General features: G+C 38.7%; 2 protein-coding genes across 4 annotated transcripts in view; one reads left to right on the top strand and one right to left on the bottom strand.

Annotated features, from left to right (window-relative positions):
- The first annotated feature begins 713 nt into the window (after positions 1–713).
- On the top strand, positions 714–7,164 carry CBR4 (carbonyl reductase 4). 3 transcript variants are annotated; one of them, XM_021524778.2, is made up of 6 exons: positions 714–777; positions 2,459–2,600; positions 3,136–3,256; positions 3,735–3,871; positions 4,499–4,633; positions 6,018–7,164. In XM_021524778.2, exons 2-6 carry the CDS (start codon positions 2,459–2,461, stop codon positions 6,194–6,196), a joined length of 714 nt encoding a protein of 237 aa, XP_021380453.1. In that variant the 5' UTR covers positions 714–777; the 3' UTR covers positions 6,197–7,164. The 3 variants fall into 3 exon arrangements, with proteins under 3 accessions (XP_021380453.1, XP_021380468.1, XP_021380460.1); XM_021524793.2 differs by having other exon boundaries at positions 3,139–3,256; XM_021524785.2 differs by having other exon boundaries at positions 740–777; positions 2,363–2,600.
- Positions 7,165–16,149: 8,985 nt separating this feature from the next.
- Positions 16,150–19,979, bottom strand: part of PALLD (palladin, cytoskeletal associated protein) — a 186,221-nt gene continuing 182,391 nt past the window's right edge. Inside the window, exons 21-22 of the mRNA XM_021555592.2 lie at positions 19,194–19,327; positions 16,150–18,218 (exon numbers count right to left, since the gene is read on the bottom strand). Of these exons, the coding sequence (XP_021411267.2) occupies positions 18,046–18,218; positions 19,194–19,327 (307 nt within the window). The 3' untranslated portion in view covers positions 16,150–18,045. The remainder of the gene's footprint in view (positions 18,219–19,193; positions 19,328–19,979) is intronic.

The following is a 19,979-nucleotide window of genomic DNA, read 5'->3' on the forward strand; positions in this document are numbered from 1 at the left end:
TATGTGTAAATAATAATCTGTGGAAGAAGAATCCCACAGGCATAGAACCAATGTTAAATGCTTTTCTCCCCAGAAACATGCATAATCTGAAATTCTGAAAAACACCTTTCAAGTCAAAAGCAAGAACTGTATGCTTGCTCATAGAAACTCCAGGATTTCAGCATATTACTCTGTGGGAAGTAATAATAATTAATAATAACAACAACAAATTTTCTCAAATCCATCTGAAGTGTACTTGTGTACAAAATTGTCATAGGTTTGATTAGTATTCCTTAGGGGGTAAAATTTACTCAGTGTGTGTGACTTAATTAAGAGTACAGAGAAACCCCTTCAGCACATCATCGGGCATAACTGTAAACTGAAGCATTACTGTTATAACTGAATAGATTTCAATGTTAGTTTAATTGCATATCATGAAGTTTGCTTTGGCTCCTGAACAGGAGCTCCCACAGATGCTTCTGTATTTTGGGCTTATGCACCTTAGCGCGATTAGAACTCAACTCTTCTGGTACAGCGATGCCTCACACGAGATCCTTGGGATTTTGGGGCAAGGATACATGAAAATGAGAGGAACAAAACCCCGATGCATCCAATTGTTTGTACCTATACACGAAGCCCGCTTTCGCTCAGGGCGACAAGCGCAGGGCCGGCCGTGCGAGCGCAGGGCCGAGCTCCGCCGGGCCCGCCCCCTGGCGGTGACGTCTCGCCGTGACGCCTGCGCTGCGGCACCGGCCTGCCCGCGGGGGAAGCGCGCTCCGTGGCGGCAGCGAGCCGGAGGTACCGGAGCGCGTTCTGCTCCTGTGCCCGGGGCGGGGGGACGCGCACGGACAGCGCGGAGCGGCCGCGGGGACGCGCACAGACAACGCGGAGCGGCCGCGGGGACGCCCACAGACAACGCGGAGCGGCCGCGGGGACGCCCACAGACAACGCGGAGCGGCCGCGGGGACGCGCACGGACAGCGCGGAGCGGCCGCCGCGGGAGCGGCGGCCGCTCCGCGCTGTCCGTGCGCGTCCCCGCGGCCGCTCCGCGCTTCCCGCTGCCCGCGCTGAGGGCTCCGCCTGCGCCCGCCCCGGGAGCTCGGGCTGGGGAGGGAAGGAGCTCGGGCACGGCTCCGGCTCGCCCTTGTTTAAATTGCCCTCCTTGTGCTGGCAGCCGAGCGCCGTGGGGGCCCGGGGTTCGGCCCGCTTGTGAATGCCTGGCTGATGCACGGGGGGTTGTGTCTGCTCGGAGAACTTGGCAGGGAAGGTTGGTTTCAGGCAGGTGTGAATACTCGGGGGAAAGGACAGAGTTTGTGCTCGTTGGGAGTGTCGCAGGAGACCAAAGTTATCGTGCCGCTGTAGGAGTTGGTCGTGGCCTGGTGCGCTTAGTACCATGTGCTTTTGTGATTGGCATTCATCCAGAAGGGTTTAATAGACCTCGGTAAGGTCTGGGACACTCTTTAGTGAGGTATTGAATAGCTTCCATATGTGTAGGACTAACTGAATCGACCTGAAAGAGGATACAGGTGGAGAGTGAAACAGTGAGGGGAAGGTGTGAGAAGAAATGCATAGAATTATCTAATCAGAAAGCAAATTAAGAGCAAAAGGAAGTACTTACCCACAAATAATAAAACTCGTTGCCTCGGGATGAAGGCAGTATAATTGGGTTCAAAAAGGACTTATTCAAATGTATGGAAAAAGGGTTCATTGTTATTGCTTGGATTCTGTCTCTGTCTCCTCAGGAAATCCCAAAACAGCCGATTTCTAGAGCTTGCGGGATAAAAGATCATTCTACAGAAGTACTTCCTTTGTGTACTCCATTCTAAACATCAAAGCTAGCTACTTCAGAATAATTTCCTATTTTATAAAGCTTTTTTTCTTCCCTCAAAAGCAGAAACAAAAAACCCCAGGCTAGTGGTAAAACACAGTCTGACAGTATTAAACCAGTGCAAATACAGTAGTTTCCAATCATACTCAGTAACATTTGCACTGCAGTGTCCAGCACAGATACTTTGGATGGAGTGAGACCTTGAGGCGAAATTACTTCAGCACAGTAATAGTGGTTGCAAGAACAATATAATTACAACCAGTGCATCAGCTTTGAATGAGCAGCTGAACAATACATTATGGCCTTTAGGTACATAAATCAAATAATTCATCAATTGAGTAAGAGTTACCGTGACTCTAGTATTGGGATGCTAGATTATGTGCGTGATTTTAATTTTTTTTATTGGTTCAGAAATATTTAAGAATTAACTTTCAATTGTAGAAGTGGTGTCTAATTTAGTTCAGCTGTTTATTTTTAATAAAAAATGAGTACAAATGAATGAATAAAACCCAAATCATTAATTTTGTAACCCGCTGTTACAAACTGCTACAAACAGGTAAAGGCTATGATGTTTACAAGAACAGCAGTTAATGTCTTGCTCTACTGGACATGAAGTTGATGGTTTATTTGCAATTTATGAATTATTTTGAAGATGGGCAAGGTCTGTGCTGTTTTTGGAGGATCCCGTGGGATAGGCAAAGCTGTGGCAGAGCTCCTGGCGCAGAAGGGCTGCCGCCTGGCCATCGTTGCTAGGAATCTGGACGTGGCCCAGAGCACTGCCCGTAGCCTTGGTGGTACGTATGCTGCTGTGCACCTATCTCCTCACTGCTCCGTGCTAGGGTGACTTGTGAAAACACCGAGTCGTTAAAAACCCCTCCTTGTTTAACTAGATGGAAAGGAAAATAAAGGCTGAGAAATATTTAAAAACAGCTATATTGGTACGATTGTGTTTTTGCAATAGTTGAAAAAGTAGATTACCTTTTTTTATCTGCATGGTTGGAATTTTAAGATGAATGGAATTGTTTGGGATCACAATAGAGGTGGTGTGAATTGAGTCATCCTCAGCTCCTGAACAAGCCAGAACTGTGACCAGTCTGCTCATGCTGAACTTCTGACTTCAAAAGGCAGAAAATATAAACCAACGAATTATCACATAACTATCGAATACAATACTTGAAAATAGTCTTTATTTAATTGCCTGGGGATTAAATAGGTTCCTTAAATTATAACTAGTTCAACATCCGTTTTGCAACTGTGTTGATACATTCTGAAGAAGGTTTATGAATTAAATACAGCTTTTATTGTGATTTTATATACATTTCAATACAGCAGGACATCTGGCACTTAGCTGTGATGTATCCAGTGAACAAGAAGTCCAAAAAACTTTTGAGGAGATGCAGAGGAATTTGGGTCCTATTAACTACTTGGTTAATGCAGCTGGGATCAACAGGTTGGTTACTCCTTACAAGAGTAAAGGTAATTCTAGATGAAGGCAGCTCTCTGTGAGGTGCTCTGGCCTTTGTGCTTAGTAAGGGTGCTGTTAATGAGCACATCTGAAAACAATATTAAGTGCTTGCCAATATTTTGTTCCTGATGGCAGTAAACCGCTAACAGATGATACAGCTTTCACTGTAGTTTCTGCATTCTGAGTTTGACTTCCCCCTCTATTCTTTCTTCCATTTTTTTCCCCCAGAATGGTCCAAAACAGTGTTTGATACCACTCTGCAAAGGAGGCTGTGTCCAGAAGCATGGCTAATTTGTTTTTTGCTATGTGTGGTTCTTGCAGTGTTGCCATTTTGGATGCTTGAATGTTTGGAACCACATACACCCCCATTAAAAATATTCTGTCCAACAGTCATTTTTTATGAGTAAACATGATCAGGGGGGTGTTTAGTGAATTCTTAGGGTTTTTTTGGTTTGTTTGTCAGGGATGGTTTGCTACTGAGAACCAAGACTGAAGATATGATAGCCCAGATTCACACTAACCTTTTGGGAACAATGTTGACATGCAAGGCTGCTGTAAAGGTCATGATTCAACAGCAGGGAGGTGCTATTGTCAATATAGGTAAGTTGCTTCTGTAAGCCAGTGGCGTTCTGTGTACTAGTCTTCTAGAAATGTTTAGCAGGTGTAACATATTACATTGTGTGTTACCATTTACTTGTTTTCCTTTTCCTTGTATTTAGACATTCTATATTTAACATTTCTTTATGAATGCTTATTTTTTGTGTAATTTCAGCAACTTCTAGATAGCTTTTTTTCAGTAATAAACACCTCTGGGTTTATATTTTACTGAAAAAAGAAACTTTGCTATTCTTAACCAGTTCTTTCAATATCTACATATACCAGCTGCTGTCAAATTAGCTAAGAATTGATAGGTTCAGTCAGTGTCTTTCTTTCTTTTTATCCTTGCCCAGATTTATTTAATCTGGGCAAAGATACTTTTTTTTAGAAAAGAGTTCATTTTACTCTCCTGGTGCCTGTTGGTCAGCATAGATACACGAATTGTACAAAAATCACAGCTAGTTGGGAGATTTGCTTATCCTAGCAGGCTAAAGTGCATAAAGTCATGCATATTTTACTCTTTTCTTGTGATCTCATTTTTCATTCCAGGTTTAAAACTAAAATGATAAAGCTAGTACAGTGTTTCAAGTTAACCCATTTAATCCTCTCTTTGATGTTTCTGTATTTTAGGGAGTGTTGTAGGACTTAAAGGCAACTCTGGTCAAAGTGTGTATAGTGCTACCAAAGCAGGATTAGTTGGATTTTCACGCTCTCTTGCTAAAGAAGTAGCAAAAAAGCAAATTCGAGTCAACGTTGTTGCTCCAGGTTAGTTTTTGAGGAATGCCTGCATCCTTGACTTGTTGCAATTCATTAAGACTGTGGATATTTCTTGTACTCTGTAAGTAACTTAAGACTAATTTCTATTATTTTCTTCAGTTTGTAAGTAAATATTTTTAATATCTCTTGTTTGTTTGTTTAATGCGTAGTACATTCTTTTAGAAAACCTTCAGTCTTTTTAAGGGAACACTTGAGAAATTTGGAAGAGTGAGTCTACCTAGTCCTCTATCAATTATTGCATAGTAAATGTATTTTTGTTCTTCCTTTTGGCCTCCTTCAAAACTTGCTGTCCTTGGAGATGGAAGGAGTAGATCTAATGAGAGACACGGAGCTACCCTTGTCTCTAGCTAGAGAATGCTTGTTTGTTATTAGGGAAACATGACAGACCATGAGAAAGCTGTCATAAAAGCACCCCTGTCTCCCTGTAGTAAAATGAGGGAGTCCTCAAAGCTATTTCTGTGAGTAAAGGCTGTGATTTCATAAGATGATCTAGTTCAAGCACACTGCCACCCTTAAGGAAAAATCCCTTCTGTATTTTCTGAATTTTCCACCAATAACTGTGTACACTGCTGCTCACCTTCTACTACCTCTGATGCCTTTCAGAATTCTACATGAAACTGTTCAGCTTGTGAACTAGGCAGGAAGAATACTTTTATTCTTTAGTGAGTTGAGCAGCTCATCCACAGCCATCATAAAGGGGCAGAGTATTACAGTAGAAAGCAAAAGGGAAGCTTTCCCTTCTTGATGGCAGCTAGAAAGCAGGTAAGATCAGCTCCTTATAAAGCTGCAGCTTGTGTGTAGAGTTGTGCAGCAGTGGGAAAGCCAAATCTCAGATAATGGAAAATTTTAGAAAAGTTCCTTCAAAAATATCAATAAATATTCTTCAAATGAGTGCTCTAATAGAATCTATGCAAGCAGTGACATCAGTTCTAAAACGGAATGCAAACACTTTAAAATCTGAGAGGGTTTATGCCAGATATTTTGTGCTCATATTTTAATTGAGAACATTTTGGTGAAATAAGTACATTTTGTGTTTCAGAAAAATGATACTAAATAAAGTTTTTTGATTGAATTTCACTTACCCTTTCTTGTTTGGTTGTTTGGGTTTGGGTTTTTTTTTTTAATGGACTTCTATAGATCTCTGCATTTTAATTATTGCATCACTCCTTCCAAAAATGAAAGATATTTTATTGGTTAGGTAAAAAAGTGGTTGTGGCCATCAGGTAATGTGGGCTGCTTTGAGAGACTTTGAAGAATGGTAGCTGGTGCTAAATCTTGGTAATAGACTTCACTTTGTAAGATTCAGTGGGAAATCCACTAGATAAATTTAGTCAAAGGTTAGGTAACTCTTCATATATCTCTCTGCTCTTAGGCTTCATTCACACAGAGATGACAGCTCATTTGGAAGAAGATCAGTTGAAGAAAGCAATTCTCCTTGGAAGATTTGGAGAGCCTCATGAAGTTGCACAAGCTGTTGCCTTTCTTCTAGAATCCTCATATGTTACAGGGAGTGTTCTGGTTGTAGATGGAGGCTTGCAGCTTATGACCTAAGTACTACCTTGAATAAATGACTGCTTTAATGTCATGATGGTAATATATAAATATATACTAAATAAAGGGAGAGGGTTGGAAATCGTTTGATGATTGATGTACATAATTGACTTGGTCTTATTTATTCAGAGGAGAAATTCAGCAGCAGTGAAGTGCAACATATGTGTTTCGCTGCCTGAAAGAGTCTGTTTGGTATTACAAAGTCTGTGTATGAAACAATTTGAAAAAGATCTGGTTTTGATACGGTGATAGCTTTAATAATGTGCTGATATGTTTTTAAAGCACTGTATTTTTATAAAGTCCTGCTTGCTAATTTGGGGTAGGATGAGATTTTATTTGAATTATCATGTTACAGAAAGGATAATAAAGTGCAGAGACATGTTTATTGGGTGGCAGGTATGACTACATCAAGTTTTTCAAGTAGGGCAAAGTAGGGCAAAGATTGTGAACTGCATAGTTTTGCATTCTTATCATTTAGTCCCTACAAAGTAGCAAGGAGTTTCCTTCGAGCTTTGTTTGTTTGTACCTAACACTACAAAGCTAGGAACTTCTAGATCTTCAGCATACCTGAGCTGCCTTTAGAAGCTTTAATTATATGCAATGTGTTTTTATAAAGACAAAGCCTACTCTGTTCCATTCCTGAATGTATGTACAGCACTCACTCAATCCTGGGGCTCTTGCATGTTCCTGTTGAAGGATTGCTGCAGCACTGGAGCTACTAATCCTCTCATAGTCTCAGCTTGGGCTGCACATGCACTGCTGAACACTATGGCTGCAGACCTTGCTCTGTAAGACACTTTGCAAGGACTCAGTAGATGTTTAGAACATGTATCACTTCTAGAGCACAAAGTCAGGGTGTTTTGTGTTTTGCTCTGTATCTTCATGAACACTCAGTTCAGCTGTTAAGTTGATGCTCTCTCATATGTATGTATAGTCAATAAAATAGCCGTTTATTTTATTCAAAGCAACTTTTGAAGCAGAGTAATTATTGTGCTGTAAATGATTCTGAGTGTTCCTGTCTTGCTGAAAACTTACCAAATGTTTGACCTCAGGCTTTTCTGTTGAGCTCAAATAATTTTTGATAATTGATGTTTTTATTATCTCTGAAGAAAACTATGAATGTGGTTCAGGACCTTCACTTCTTAGCTCTGGTGTTCATTGCATCATGATCCAGATGTTGATTCAGCTTTTGAAATTACTTTCCATCTTGGCACACACCACAATACAGAAAGAAGAGATCTCACTGATGATAACTGAGTCTTTAAAGTTTAAGATTTTCTTCATTTGTGCAGCTGAGAAAATTTGTCTTTGTGCCAGACAACAGTGCATGTTCAAGCTTCTTGCAGGTATGTATTGAGAAATAATACAAGGAGTACTTGTCTGATCAGGAGATTTTACAGTTCATTGTGCTACTCACTTGGGAGTCCTTATCTTCCTGTTATCGCTGTTATGTGTCATATGTGTCTTTGTATCAATAATATAATTGCTAATTATCTTTTTCCTTGATAGAAGGAGTTGGCCAGAGATAATGTGAATTTTTTCCAAAGGCACTGAAGGTGAGGAAGGACAGCTGGTACATTTTCACTAGTCAAGTAGAACATGTCAGTGACTTGGCTGCTGCCCATACCCATCCTTGGTATTTTATAAAAAAACCCTGTGTGACCTGTCTTGAGCAAAGGCTAAACCTAAGAAATGAGAAATAATTCTCTTTTACTAAGTTCAGACCCAAATTATTATTACCCTTTTTTTTTTTTGTTGTTGTTGTTGTTGTTTTGTCAGTTTGGTTTTTTTGGGTCAGGGAGCTGTTAAATAAGTTATTAGCAATGGAATTTTTAGTTTACATTTGCAATTAAAACCTGAAATAATGCTGTCAGAAGAATCTCAGCATGTCACAGAGTAATTTCTTTAAAAAGTTCTGGTACATACTATGTTTTTATTATTGCTGTTGCCGTAGGGCCAGACTGAAGTGTTGCTAGCTTTAAATCATACTTCTAAAAAGCTTTTGCCCCCTTTTCTTTGAAGTGGTAAATTAGAACAGAAAAGTGGTTAACATAATCCTGGTTCTGTCTGGCCTGGTGTGGTGTCTTAGGGGAAGGAGGGGATGCGCAGGGTAGGTAACAGATAAGGTGTGTGTCTCCTTAGAAGACTCTAGTACCTCCAGCAGTTTGTGACTGAGATATTTGAACCCACCAGTGGGTAGCTCTGGTTGAGGCCTGCAGGCATTAAAAACAGCCCTCTGGTGCTCTCTCTGTTTTGCTTTTAAATTTGTAGACCTCTATCTTATCCTGTCTGCCTTAGTTGTTTTTGTTTCGTACTGAAGACTCATATTTCTTTTAATTGCTTGTTGCTGGAGAGCTCTTTTGTATCTTAAATTGTCTTTGTTGAACTTTGCTTTACTCTTCCAGTTTCTCAAGGAAGGAGCACCAGGTAGAACTTCTTGCAGAACTCACTCAGTTTTATTTTAAAAAATTAAATTGTTTTATGTTTTGTTTATATTGTTTCCAAAAATGATGCTTTGGCGTTTTGCTTTTTCCTAACCTTTACACTTATATTTTCAGAACAATAATTCAGTCCCAAATAATTAATGGTCAATTTGGAGTTCATTTCAATATATATGTACAAAAGTCAGAATTTTTTTTTTTTTTTTCCAGCATGAATTGTTCTCAAATATCTACAGTGAGTTTGGTTTGCTAGTTTTAGCACCTGTTTCCTCAGTGATATGGTTCTGCAGTTTCTTAATTCCTTTATCCATTTATTACTTTGACTAACTTAGTGTTACTGGAATACACTGTGGCATTCAGAAACTGCTGTCTCAGAACCCTTAGAAATAGGTTGTACTTTGCCTGCCCCAACAGGAGAACTGTGGTGTTTCATTGGCACTGCACATCCTTAGGGGAGAACATCTGCTGATTCATACCCTTTGTCTTCTATCTTTAAACAATGTACTGATAGGACAACTTCTTTTGGCTGCACAGCATCTTTAATAGTTTTTGGCAAGAGAATGTGTCAGATGCCTTTTAGAATTTCAAGTATGCACCATTATTAGATGTCCATACTCTCATCTCTTTTAAGTTCTTCTTTAGAAGAACTCTTAAAGTGTTTATCAAACATGACTTTCCTTTGCAAAAGCAACTCTGTATGTTTATCCTGTTGCTTTTTTGGCTTTAGAACAATTTGTGGCACTTTGCTGTGTACAGAAAAATATGTTTAGGCTTTAATTCCCTGGATCCCTCAGGAATCTCTACTTAAAAAACAAGTGATTCCTTCTACCCACTAAAATCACAAGAACTTGCTGTAATGTTTACAGCTTCCGGTCACTTGAGGCAGGTTTCACTCAGAAGTTTGACACTGCAGTTACTTGGTTTCTTTTAGAATTGGGGAGTGAAAGCCCCGTCTTTCCCCTTTGTCACTCTTTCCTCTGTAACCTCTCCCATTGTAAAGGAAGGAGTAAAACCTTCAACGAGGTGCCTATAGAAGTTCTCCTTGAGTTCCTGCAAGGTACCAAAAACTGACCATAGGGATTTGTTTAGAGTCTGGGGATTTTCTTCCTCAATGGGTTTTTCTTCCCTGAACACTTTGCTTTTTACTTTGATCATCTACTTGCCGCCTTCAGGCATAGTTCCTGTTCCTGAGATGCCAAAGCACTTTTGCAGATTGTTCCTCTGCACCCTGTCTGGCTGTAAATGTTACATTCAGTGACTGATTCCATTTGACTCCTAAAGCAAAACTGCTGGTTTTACAAAGGTTGATGTTTACATGCTAGGATTCCCCCTTTCCACAAAAATAAGTTTAATTTGATGTGTGTATTTAAAATTGTTGTACTGAAGTTCAGTACATTCAATCTTAGTGTTGTTACTGGGCTGCATCTTAATTTTGACTCGTCTTTTTGGCTTAATTTTAATATTTTCTTATTTTATGTTGCTTCTTTTTATGGAAGTCTGCGGTAGTGGACTTCTGTCTTTTTTAATGACCTTGGTCAATAGAAATAAAAGGGAAATAAATGCAGAAATAAAAGTCACCATTAAGAAAAATCGCTATTTGAAAGTAGCATTTTGGGTCAGGCTGTGTACAGTTGGGGTGACCACAGCCAGAGTTGAGATGGCCCTGATCAGTTGCACAAACAAGAATATATTAAAAAAGTGATCTTGGCCTCTGCAGTGTGACATTTATCCAACGTTCTCATGACTGCTGTCTGTCATCACAGTTACATTGCTGGCCTTAGACGTCTCAGATATCATAGCTGTGGCTATACATATCCACCTTAATGGTGTGAGTACCAATATCATCTAATAACAGAGTTTACCTTGCTAGGTTTGGAAATTCAATCTGTGTTTGGTTGGATGATTTTATATATTGATATCTATTTCTATGACTCTTCTATACATTTTGTATCAATATCTTTTTTATCTTACTTCCATCATATTTCTGGTATGTCTGTTTTGTCACTGTCTTTGATTAAAAGCAGACATTTGGGCTTTACATCTTGTGCTGCTGGCATTTATGCCAAGCTGTGTATAAATGTTTAGGGTTTTTTGAATATGGGTGTTTGTGAGTCAGACTGCACTTGTCTGACTTATGATGATTACTCAATTGAATTTTGAAAACTTGTGCACTATCATATTAGGTATAGTTTCTGTGTTTCCATTCCTAATGGAAGTGAGAGAATGTGCTCTTATCCATCTGATGTTTCCTCACCTTCTATGTTGCTTAAAACTCTCCTAAAATCTCTTAAATACCAGCATCTTTTTGCCTTTTTATTCTCTCTAAGAATAGAGTATTTTATGGATTCCCACTACTCCATGATACTGCAGTTTCTAAAGAATCTGCAGTCCTCTTCCTACATTTTTTTTAGGCATGCATTGAAGCTTCACCTCATCCACCTAGTCTTGGGAGCATTTAAAGAAGGCTGTAGTGCAAATCTGGTCTTTAACTTACTCTGTGTTTTATTCCACATCTTTTCTCCTGCCCCACCCCATCTCACTGGTTTGTACATGGCCTTTCACTACCACAACAGAATTTCTAAAGAGACCATCAAGGCAGGTTTTGAAGGTGGCTGCTTTTGCAGCTGTCATTTAATTCAGCATGCAGTCCTCTTACAGAGCAACCCTCTTTCTGACTCACCCATAATGATTGCTTTGAGTTTTTACTCAACTGAGTTCCTGCTTCAGAGAGGATATCCTTGCTAAAAGAAAGTTGTGTACTGTAGTATTTACTAATTTCTATGACCTGCCTTTTCACTGCCAAGGTAGGAAACCTAAAATTGCTCTTCTGTTGGCTTTGAGTTTGATTCAGTTCAAAGTTCATAGGTAGTGTGATTTGCATGCTCTGGGGTTTAGTTGAAGCACATTGTAGACCTAGAAAGTTAATTGTTTTGTATTCTCTTCTCTGTATTTTTCTAATGTTTGGGAAGATGATGGATTACTCTTGTTCATCTTTTGTCCTAGGTAGGACATTGTGGAGCCTTACTTCTGCTTATCTCTTCAGAAGTATGTTTGTAATGTAGAATTTTCTGTAGTGAGCTCACTGTCTAACACAAACAGTCTTCTTGCTCTTGAGGCATCTGTTGCAATTGATGGGCTGGATGGGCTCTGAGCAACCTGGTCTAGTGGGAGGTGTCCCTGCCCATGACAGGGGGTTTGGAACTAGATGATCTTTAATCCTTCTAACCCAAGCCATCTGTAATTCTGTGATTATTGTCAGTAAAAGTTTGTAGCAGGACACATTAAATGCTCATGAGGTGGTTTTGATTTGGGATTTTTAAAAAATATTGCAGCTGTAAGGAGGAGCTCTGGTGGGGAGCAGCTTTTGCAGACTGTGGTAACTGAAGTATAGTGTTGGCTGAGTTCATGCATGCTGGGTGAGTGAGGGTTGTATCCCATGAAAGAGATTTCACTGTGGCCTCCTGGGGGCAGTCTATCCTAAGGCATTATTGTATTGGTATTGACTTGCTGAGTAAGCCTGCATTGTTTTAGGGAAGTGGAGTTGCCTGTGCAGATGCAAAGCTGATGGCTGGCATCCCTGTTACTCGTTTTGTAAAATCCTGTTCCATATATCCTGAGCTGCAGGGGGTTGTAAGGCTTTTAAAGATGGAAAGTATTTCATACTGAAATCAGTGAAATTTGGATAGGAAATGGAATTCTTAATCTCAGCCTACAAAATAATTTTGTTATATTAGTTAAAACATACATTGTAATGATTGTTTATTGCTGTAAGACAGGTTTTCCTACTTTCATGTGTTGCACAGTGTGAGGTTGAAATTACCCTGAAATGTATATTATGTGTTGCAATTATATGACTTTTTTTTTTTTTTTTTTGAAGAACAGTGTAGTTCATTTAAGTAAAGCAAATGGAAAATGAACCCTTCAAGGCCAGGTGCACCCACTTGTTTCAGTTAATCAGTGTTTTAAAAGACAGGTCAAGTGTAGTTGTGAAGTCATTGGGTGTGCTTAGTGCCTGAAGAAGTAAGAACTCTGCTAAGTCCCAAGTTATATTTGATTTTCACACACACGTTGTGTTCAATTTCAGATCATAGGTTAAAGGCTTCTTTTTGCTGTAGATACATATATTAGTAAAAAAAAAATGCTACCTGTACCTTGTCAGACATCTTTGGATCAATATGACTATAGTCACAACTGGTCTGGTATTTTTATGGTTTTATTTTATATATTAACAGCTCATATCTGTTAAGGTCTGGGATATGTTTAGTTCATGGTATATAACAAACCTGCCAGTTTGGATATGTCTGTATCAAATGCAGTGAGGCAACTCCCAAGTAGAAGCCACCAAAGCTTCCTTGGTATCATTATATAATACCACACATTGGGGCAGTGTCAGTGGGAGCATGGGGGGGCAGGTGTCACTGAACAAATGGAGTTGTGTGGGTGTTCCTCAACATTTCCCAGGCTGCTGGCTGGTGGTAGTGAGGTGCCCTTGCATGTGTAGCATGCTGATGGGTTTGCAGTTTTGAACAGTTTGTTTAAGAATAACTGCAAAGTGATTATATGGTATTGCTGAAGCTTGTTAGTGAAGCAGTTTGATGTTTTGTGAATTCTGAGTTGCAGATCTCTCAGCTCTGTATTTCTAATGCTGAATGCACTAAACTACATATTCCAGCTCTGTGCTGGAGGCTGTATTGTCAACACCTGGATGCCAATGACCTGCTAAAACTTCTCAGTTGCAGTGTTTTAATTCTGATCCTCTCAATATGACCTTTTATCTTAGTTTTTCAGATAGTTGGTAATTTTCTACGGCAAACTTCCTGAAACTTCAGAGAAAAGAAGGAATATAGTAATTTCTTGTGTTTTGTTTAGCTGTCATTTAGTGTGCATGTATGATTTTTGATGGTGAGATGTCCCTGCCAGCAGCAGACTGGAACTGCATCCATTCTTTGCAGGCTCTTGTAGCTCTGTTGTTGGAATGCACGTATAGAACAGAGAGCAATTGTAATTTTATAGTTCATCATAATTTTCAGGATACCAACATAGGAGAGGTCCTTAATTTGCAGTAGATTAGAGATGCAGTTCCTGTTCTATAGACAGTCTTATCTTCTTTTCAGCACCTTTTACAGTAGCTCAGAAAGGTCCTGTTTGGCAGTCTGGGTTTTGTAGCCTCAGTTCTGTACAAATACTCTATGATGTCTGAATCAAGAGTTGTCCAAAAAAGCTTGTCAATATGTTTCCCTGAAACTGTTTTGTTAAACACACAGGAGAAAAGTCCTACTGTAATCCATTTGGTGTGATGAGATTTGTAGAGCTCCTTCTGTAGGTGTTGTAATAATTCTGTGCAAGGGCCACTTATGCAGCTACAGAACTAGAAAGTGATAGCAGTTACAAGACTTGGCCAGACCCCAGGGTTACCTGTTACACTGCAGTTTTATAAAGCACAAAATTTCTCCTTCTAGGTGGTGTTGAACCGGAGTTCATCTCCATCTGTGTGGCTGCTGAAATCATTGCTGTACAGGTACTGCTGCTTGTAGTCTGGCTTTTTTACTCTAGACAGGACTGAGATCATGTTCCAAACACAGTTTTAATAGAGATGCAGTGCAGTATAAGATAATTTTATGTTTTAATCACTTCTGTTAAAGAATGCAAAATGGCTTAATTTTGAGTTTGGAGTTGCAAGGTTTAAGACAAGTCAAAGAATACTGTGTACTGTCTGGAATACACTGTAAATTCCTTGGGGCAGGAACTGTGTTTCCATCTGATGTGTTTCCATCTGATGTGTTTCATTTGCTCATATTTCTGTTCAAACAGAAAATCTGTGCAGAGGGAAGACTGTTTCTTTTAGGTCAGGAGTATGAGATAAATGTCAGTAAATTCTACCCCTTGCATGTACATTTGAATGGTGAGGGAGTGAATTAGCCAACATACATAATCCAAGCAGGCATTTCTAGTCTATGCATGAATTTACCTGTAGTGCACAGTGTGGGTTTGGCAGCTGGGTCATGCAGTCAGAGCATGCAGTTCATCCCCTCAGCATCCTGGCATGTTGGATAATGAAGTACTTGTGTATGAAATCTGTTTTGGGCTACTTGCAGAGGTGAGGATGTAGTGGTCCAGATGTGGAGGATCAAGGCATTTCTTAGCATACATCCTAAGTAAATTAAAATAGACCTTGCAAGTGGTGATACAGAAAGAAACAATGATCTATAAGCTGGGGTTTCAAGCTGGACTGGTTTTTATCCCCAACTGCCAGTTAACTGTGATGGAAGGAAATTTTGCTTGTTAACTAATGGTTGCTGTTGCCTTAAAACTGTAGGATAAAGGCACTGTGTGCTAAGGTACACCACCAGCTGAAACAACCTTCATGCATGCGGAATTTTGCACCTCACTGTTGCTGTTCTTGACAGAGGTTTCTGTGGTCATCCTGATGGTTGTTGCATTGAGTCTCTGATTGCTATGAATGTTCTTGGACTAATCAGTTTCCTAAATAATTTTAAGTACCTAAACTGGAAGTCTTGCAAAAAGTCAAGACTCATTTTTTTTTAGTCTTAAAAAATGACAGAAGTACGCTCTCAGGTCATACTGTCTATCTTTGGACTATGTGGAATGAGATTAAGCTTCTGAAAATTACTTTGATGCTTCCAAGAATTTTTGCTTTTTGGCTTGAGAAGTTAACTTGCTTATGCCACGCTTCTATCTCTGACTTTGTAAGCCCAAACATTCCCGGTAACTAAGTAACAGCACAGCTGAATGTTTTCATAAAAACAATGTTGCTGCTTAGAGATGTGATTTACTACTAAAGTGTGTCTGTACATATATACAGAGGCAAAAAGTGATGATGACCTCATCTTCAACAAGTCTCAGTTTTTTAGTCCCCAAGCCAAAGCCAAAGCCAAACGTAGTGTGAGCAGACACTGAACTTCAGTTGCAGTATTGCTGTTAATATCACTGCTCACTTAATTGCTGACATGAGCCTGCTCGCAGTGATCAGTGCTTGAAATGTAAACCCAAAATAAAAAATGGATAATGTTGCATCTTTCCTGGTATCTTCACATTGAAAAAAGGAGAAAATCATGAATAGTCAGGATTTTGTAAGTAAATCAGTTTTTTTTTTTTTAAATTTTGATATTATCTGAATATTATTATTATTAGGCTCTTAAATGAATTTACTAGTGCTCAGAACATGGCTTTTGCTTAGAATCAGTTGTAAGTGATGACATATTGCAATTATTAGAAATACAAAACAGATCTGCATATTTTCTAGACTATTAAAAAAAAAAAGTATCTTCTAGTTCTATTTGGCAAAAGTTTGTCAGAATTTATGAGTAATGTTCCTCTGTTCTGTTCAAACAAGACTCCAGGTCACAAGCAGACTATTCTGATAAATTCTAGTGGTTTTTATATGCTGCATATAGGCCTCATTTAATCTGTATTCATAATATTTAAAATTTCCAAATCTTACACTTGAATGCTTGTACTGAAACAGTTATTAATCTTTACCAGAAGGAAAACTTTCTATTTGTGTAATATTTATTGATGCTAAACCCACATTATATCAGCACAACAGTCCAAAGTAATGATAATACATTTTTATAAATACAAATAAAAAGTGTCAAAATAATGCTAGTGAAGCTAAACAAAAAAGTAAATTAGCATGTCACAGTTGAGGAAAATTTGGCAAAAGATATGACATACTTCTAGAATAAAATCAGATTATTCCCACCTGACAGACTGATGTTAGTCTAGATTAACCATCCCCATTGCTAGTCATATCCTGCACCAGAATAGTACTACCTTGTGTGCTAAAGTTTATTAGTCACTAAAAAACAAAACAAACTTCGTGTACTTACAAAGCAATACACGTATAGCAGTAATGCAATATATGGTGTACACAATTACAAAATTTTTTAAAAAAACAAACAAACCCCTAAGTACAAGACTTCTGAATAAATGAACTGAGATAAAAGATTTCAACACTTTTATTATAAATAATGAAAGATACCATATATGTGCTTCATATAAGGAATACAGTGTTTTCCTTTCCTAGCAAACTATCATAGCTCGTACCATCAAACACTTATTTTCCTTGTCCGGCCTAGTAATTTTTCCGTCCATTCTCTCTCCCTCCCATTCAACTGAAATTCCTTTCGTTCTAATTTAATACTACCTAGTCGGGTGTGACTTAAGTGGGGCTCCACTTCCAGGTGGATTTGCCTTGCATTCTGTAAGTAGCCTTCAGACTTTTCACCTATGTGCACAGACTCTACCCCTCAAAAGAGTTGACATTTGCCTGCAGTCAGGAGAAGGAAAAAATAAAATCTACCAGAGACATGTTATGTTAAGGAGTAAAAGCAAAAAGCAAATTGGGTTTTTTTGCCTGTCTTCATTTTCTACTTCTTCAGATTTGCAACCCTATCATCTGTGGTGTATACTTGTCACTTAAATCCATATTGTAATTTCAATCAATTTTTCACATACTATTCATTTCTAAAATCCTCATACACACTACACAAGCTTTAAACAGTCAAACATTCCATACATACACTCCCTAGTTTTCAGCTCACCTTAGAATTTCAGAATCTTAAATGGGAGTATTACAAGGTTACACACTACTGTCCAGAAATCCAGAGAGTTTCAACCTCTTGCCCAGTCCCCCTCCCACCCCTTGAAGTATCTCACGCAGTGGTTTATACTATCAGCATTTTTTCCCATCTAGTTACCAATGTGTAATCTGGAGTAGATTGTTACTATGTGTCAACTCTTTGTTTTGCTGCTTAGACTGCCATTGATATATGCTTGTAAATAAGCCTCCTCCAAGATGGCAAAAAGGAAAAACACAAATTAATTGAAACTTAGGGTGTTGATGTCCATACTAACAGCGTTTAAAGATTTTCTTTTTATTGTTGAATAGAAAGCAGTTTGCAGAGATACAGCATTTGCTTACATTTCTTTTCCTTGTCCCTTCCTATTTCATTCTTATAGTATTGCACTTGTTCATCGTAGCTGTCAGAATGCGTGTAGCCATTTTAGAACTGTTGATAACCCTTGAAGAAAGCATCTTGAACCATTAAGACTGTGTAGCATCTACTTACTGCTTACGAAGGTATGTAGTGAAAAATCTTTCTCTCTGATGCATTTTGGCCTATAGGAAAAGGGTTATGAAGCAACATAGGTTAAGGAACTGGTGAATGTGATTTGTTGTGCAATGTGTACATTTCTATTAATAATCTATCTATTCTTCTAATTTGGTATAATGAATAAGGAATATATGGTTACTGTGTTTGTTGTTTATCTTTTGTACATGAAGGTGTCTGCCCTTGCATAAAGTGACATAGGAGTATCATTGGTCAAGGCAATGGCTTTCAGTGTTTCTGCTTTGAAAGAAAATGATGGAAGCAGCAGTTGAATCTACAGATCATCGCTCTCTACCAGGCCAGGCTGCATTGTCAGGTGGACTGGGTTTGCTTCTGGCTGGAAAGCTGCTTTGATGTCTAGTCCTTGGTCACAGAGAGCAGCGTATCGGCTGGCTGAGGGCCGCACCTTCTTTGGCTTGGTCTGCTGAGGGGGTTGTTGCCACTGAGCTATAAATTAAAAAGGAAAGAAAAAGTGTTAGCCTTCCTGAGCGGTGCACCTGAGTGTGCCAGATGCTCAGTCAACCCTTTGTGAAGGAGATAGTAATATCTGAGAAGCAGGAAACGATTATATCAAAGGTTAATTTGTTTAATTTCTTCACATTGTTATTTTTTTTCCTCAGCATGTAGTTTCACCTTCCAGTGTGGTAAGTAAATACAACAGTCTGTGCTACTTTTTGGCATTGTTTTCTACATTTCCTTGTGCCACTGAGAAGGGTGACAGCAAGGAGGTTGTTTCTGTGCACTCCTATTATAGTAAAAGGCCTGTTCTAGGGTTAGTTGTTGCATATAAAAGGAAATTATCTGCTTGCCATTGCCATCCCTTGTATACTGAAGAATGGTGAAACAAATCTCTTATTCACAATTCCCACTTCCTGCACGACCATAAACCATCCTTTATCAGTCTCTCCCCTTCCCCCTCCCAGTTAATTCTTGCTATGAGAATACTGGTAAGAGATACTTCTTTAAGAAAACATTCACTATGTATGGGGCTGCTTTGGAACAAACTGAGTAATTAAGCAGAAGGCCATAAAAACATCTACTACAATTTTGGTGCTGTCATGGGTGTATTACAGATTAATGTACAAAAGAATACAAAAGGTTAGGGAAGTGCCAGCAAAACAATAGTAATAATGATCCACAAAAATCATATGATCATGCCGTTATCTGTTGTTAAGTAGCTGTATTTAATGTACAAAGCAAAACTAGAAAGCATGCAAGCTTGTTTTGATTTAGGTGTCTGAAAGATGGTGAAATATACTTTGACAGAGCATTTGTTGTCTTGAAGTGGATGTTTACTATTGAGGAGAAACTATAAACAAAAGAAAGAGAGACCAATGTAAACCATTCTGTCAACAACCCAAAACTTATAGAACTGTTGCATTTGGGGGGATTAATATGATCATGACAATTGAAGGCACTTACTGTAAACATCCAACCTGGCAGTGCAAGACACAATCCCAGCCTCATTCTTAGCTGAAACAGTGTACCAGCCAGCATCCTCCTTTGTAGCTCCCTGAATAAGCAGGCAAATGTAGCCGTAGTTATCCTGGTGCATGCTAATCAAAAGAAAATAGAAAATTACTATTTAATTCACAAAGCAGTGGAAGTGATTTTAAATAAACTGACCCAATCTTAGTTACAGATTGATTATAGTCTAACTTTAATTAAAATTTTAATTAAAATGGAACTTCCTCTGAACTTAGCAAGTAGAAAATAAAGCCTTGAGTATGCATGACAATTGTCAATTTAATATCCTGTATTGAAAACTAAGAAGAAAAAACACATGAAAGAACCTTTCTTTCATGATTATGGATTAAGACATCTGGAGTATCAGGAACACCAGATCTTACCCAGACTTTTTGTGGAAAGGATAAAGAAACTAAAGGAAGATCTAAAAATATAAAACATGGAATCTTAGTTGCTTAACTGTACAACAGAATTATGAATCAGTTTCTGCTGAAAAGCACAGAGTGTTCCTTTGGAACCTTGATTTTCACTAGCAAATTTCTGTAGTCTTGATTCAAGAAGATTAAAACTCGTTCTCCTCTTGCTTAGACTGCAAAGGTAGTTGCATAAATCTAACGATGTAACAAGTAACATTTTATTTCTGGTTCAGCCACTAGGCTGCCTGTAAGTTTGAGTAAATGTCATAAATTATTACAATCAATAGTTAATATTTACAAGATGCCCTTTATACAAAGTGTTCAT

The sequence above is a fragment of the Lonchura striata genome, chromosome 4 (assembly GCF_046129695.1).
Source record: "Lonchura striata isolate bLonStr1 chromosome 4, bLonStr1.mat, whole genome shotgun sequence".
Taxonomy (NCBI): domain Eukaryota; kingdom Metazoa; phylum Chordata; class Aves; order Passeriformes; family Estrildidae; genus Lonchura; species Lonchura striata.

What these genes read in the sequence shown, in the direction of transcription:
- CBR4 (XM_021524778.2), top strand. Translation starts at nt 2,459, where the DNA reads ATGGGCAAGGTCTGTGCTGTTTTTGGAGGATCCCGTGGGATAGGCAAA. An exon ending in AATGCAGCTGGGATCAACAG is followed by an intron (nt 3,257 to 3,734) that starts GTTGGTTACTCC and finishes TTTGTTTGTCAG; the next exon opens with GGATGGTTTGCTACTGAGAA. An exon ending in AGGTGCTATTGTCAATATAG is followed by an intron (nt 3,872 to 4,498) that starts GTAAGTTGCTTC and finishes TCTGTATTTTAG; the next exon opens with GGAGTGTTGTAGGACTTAAA.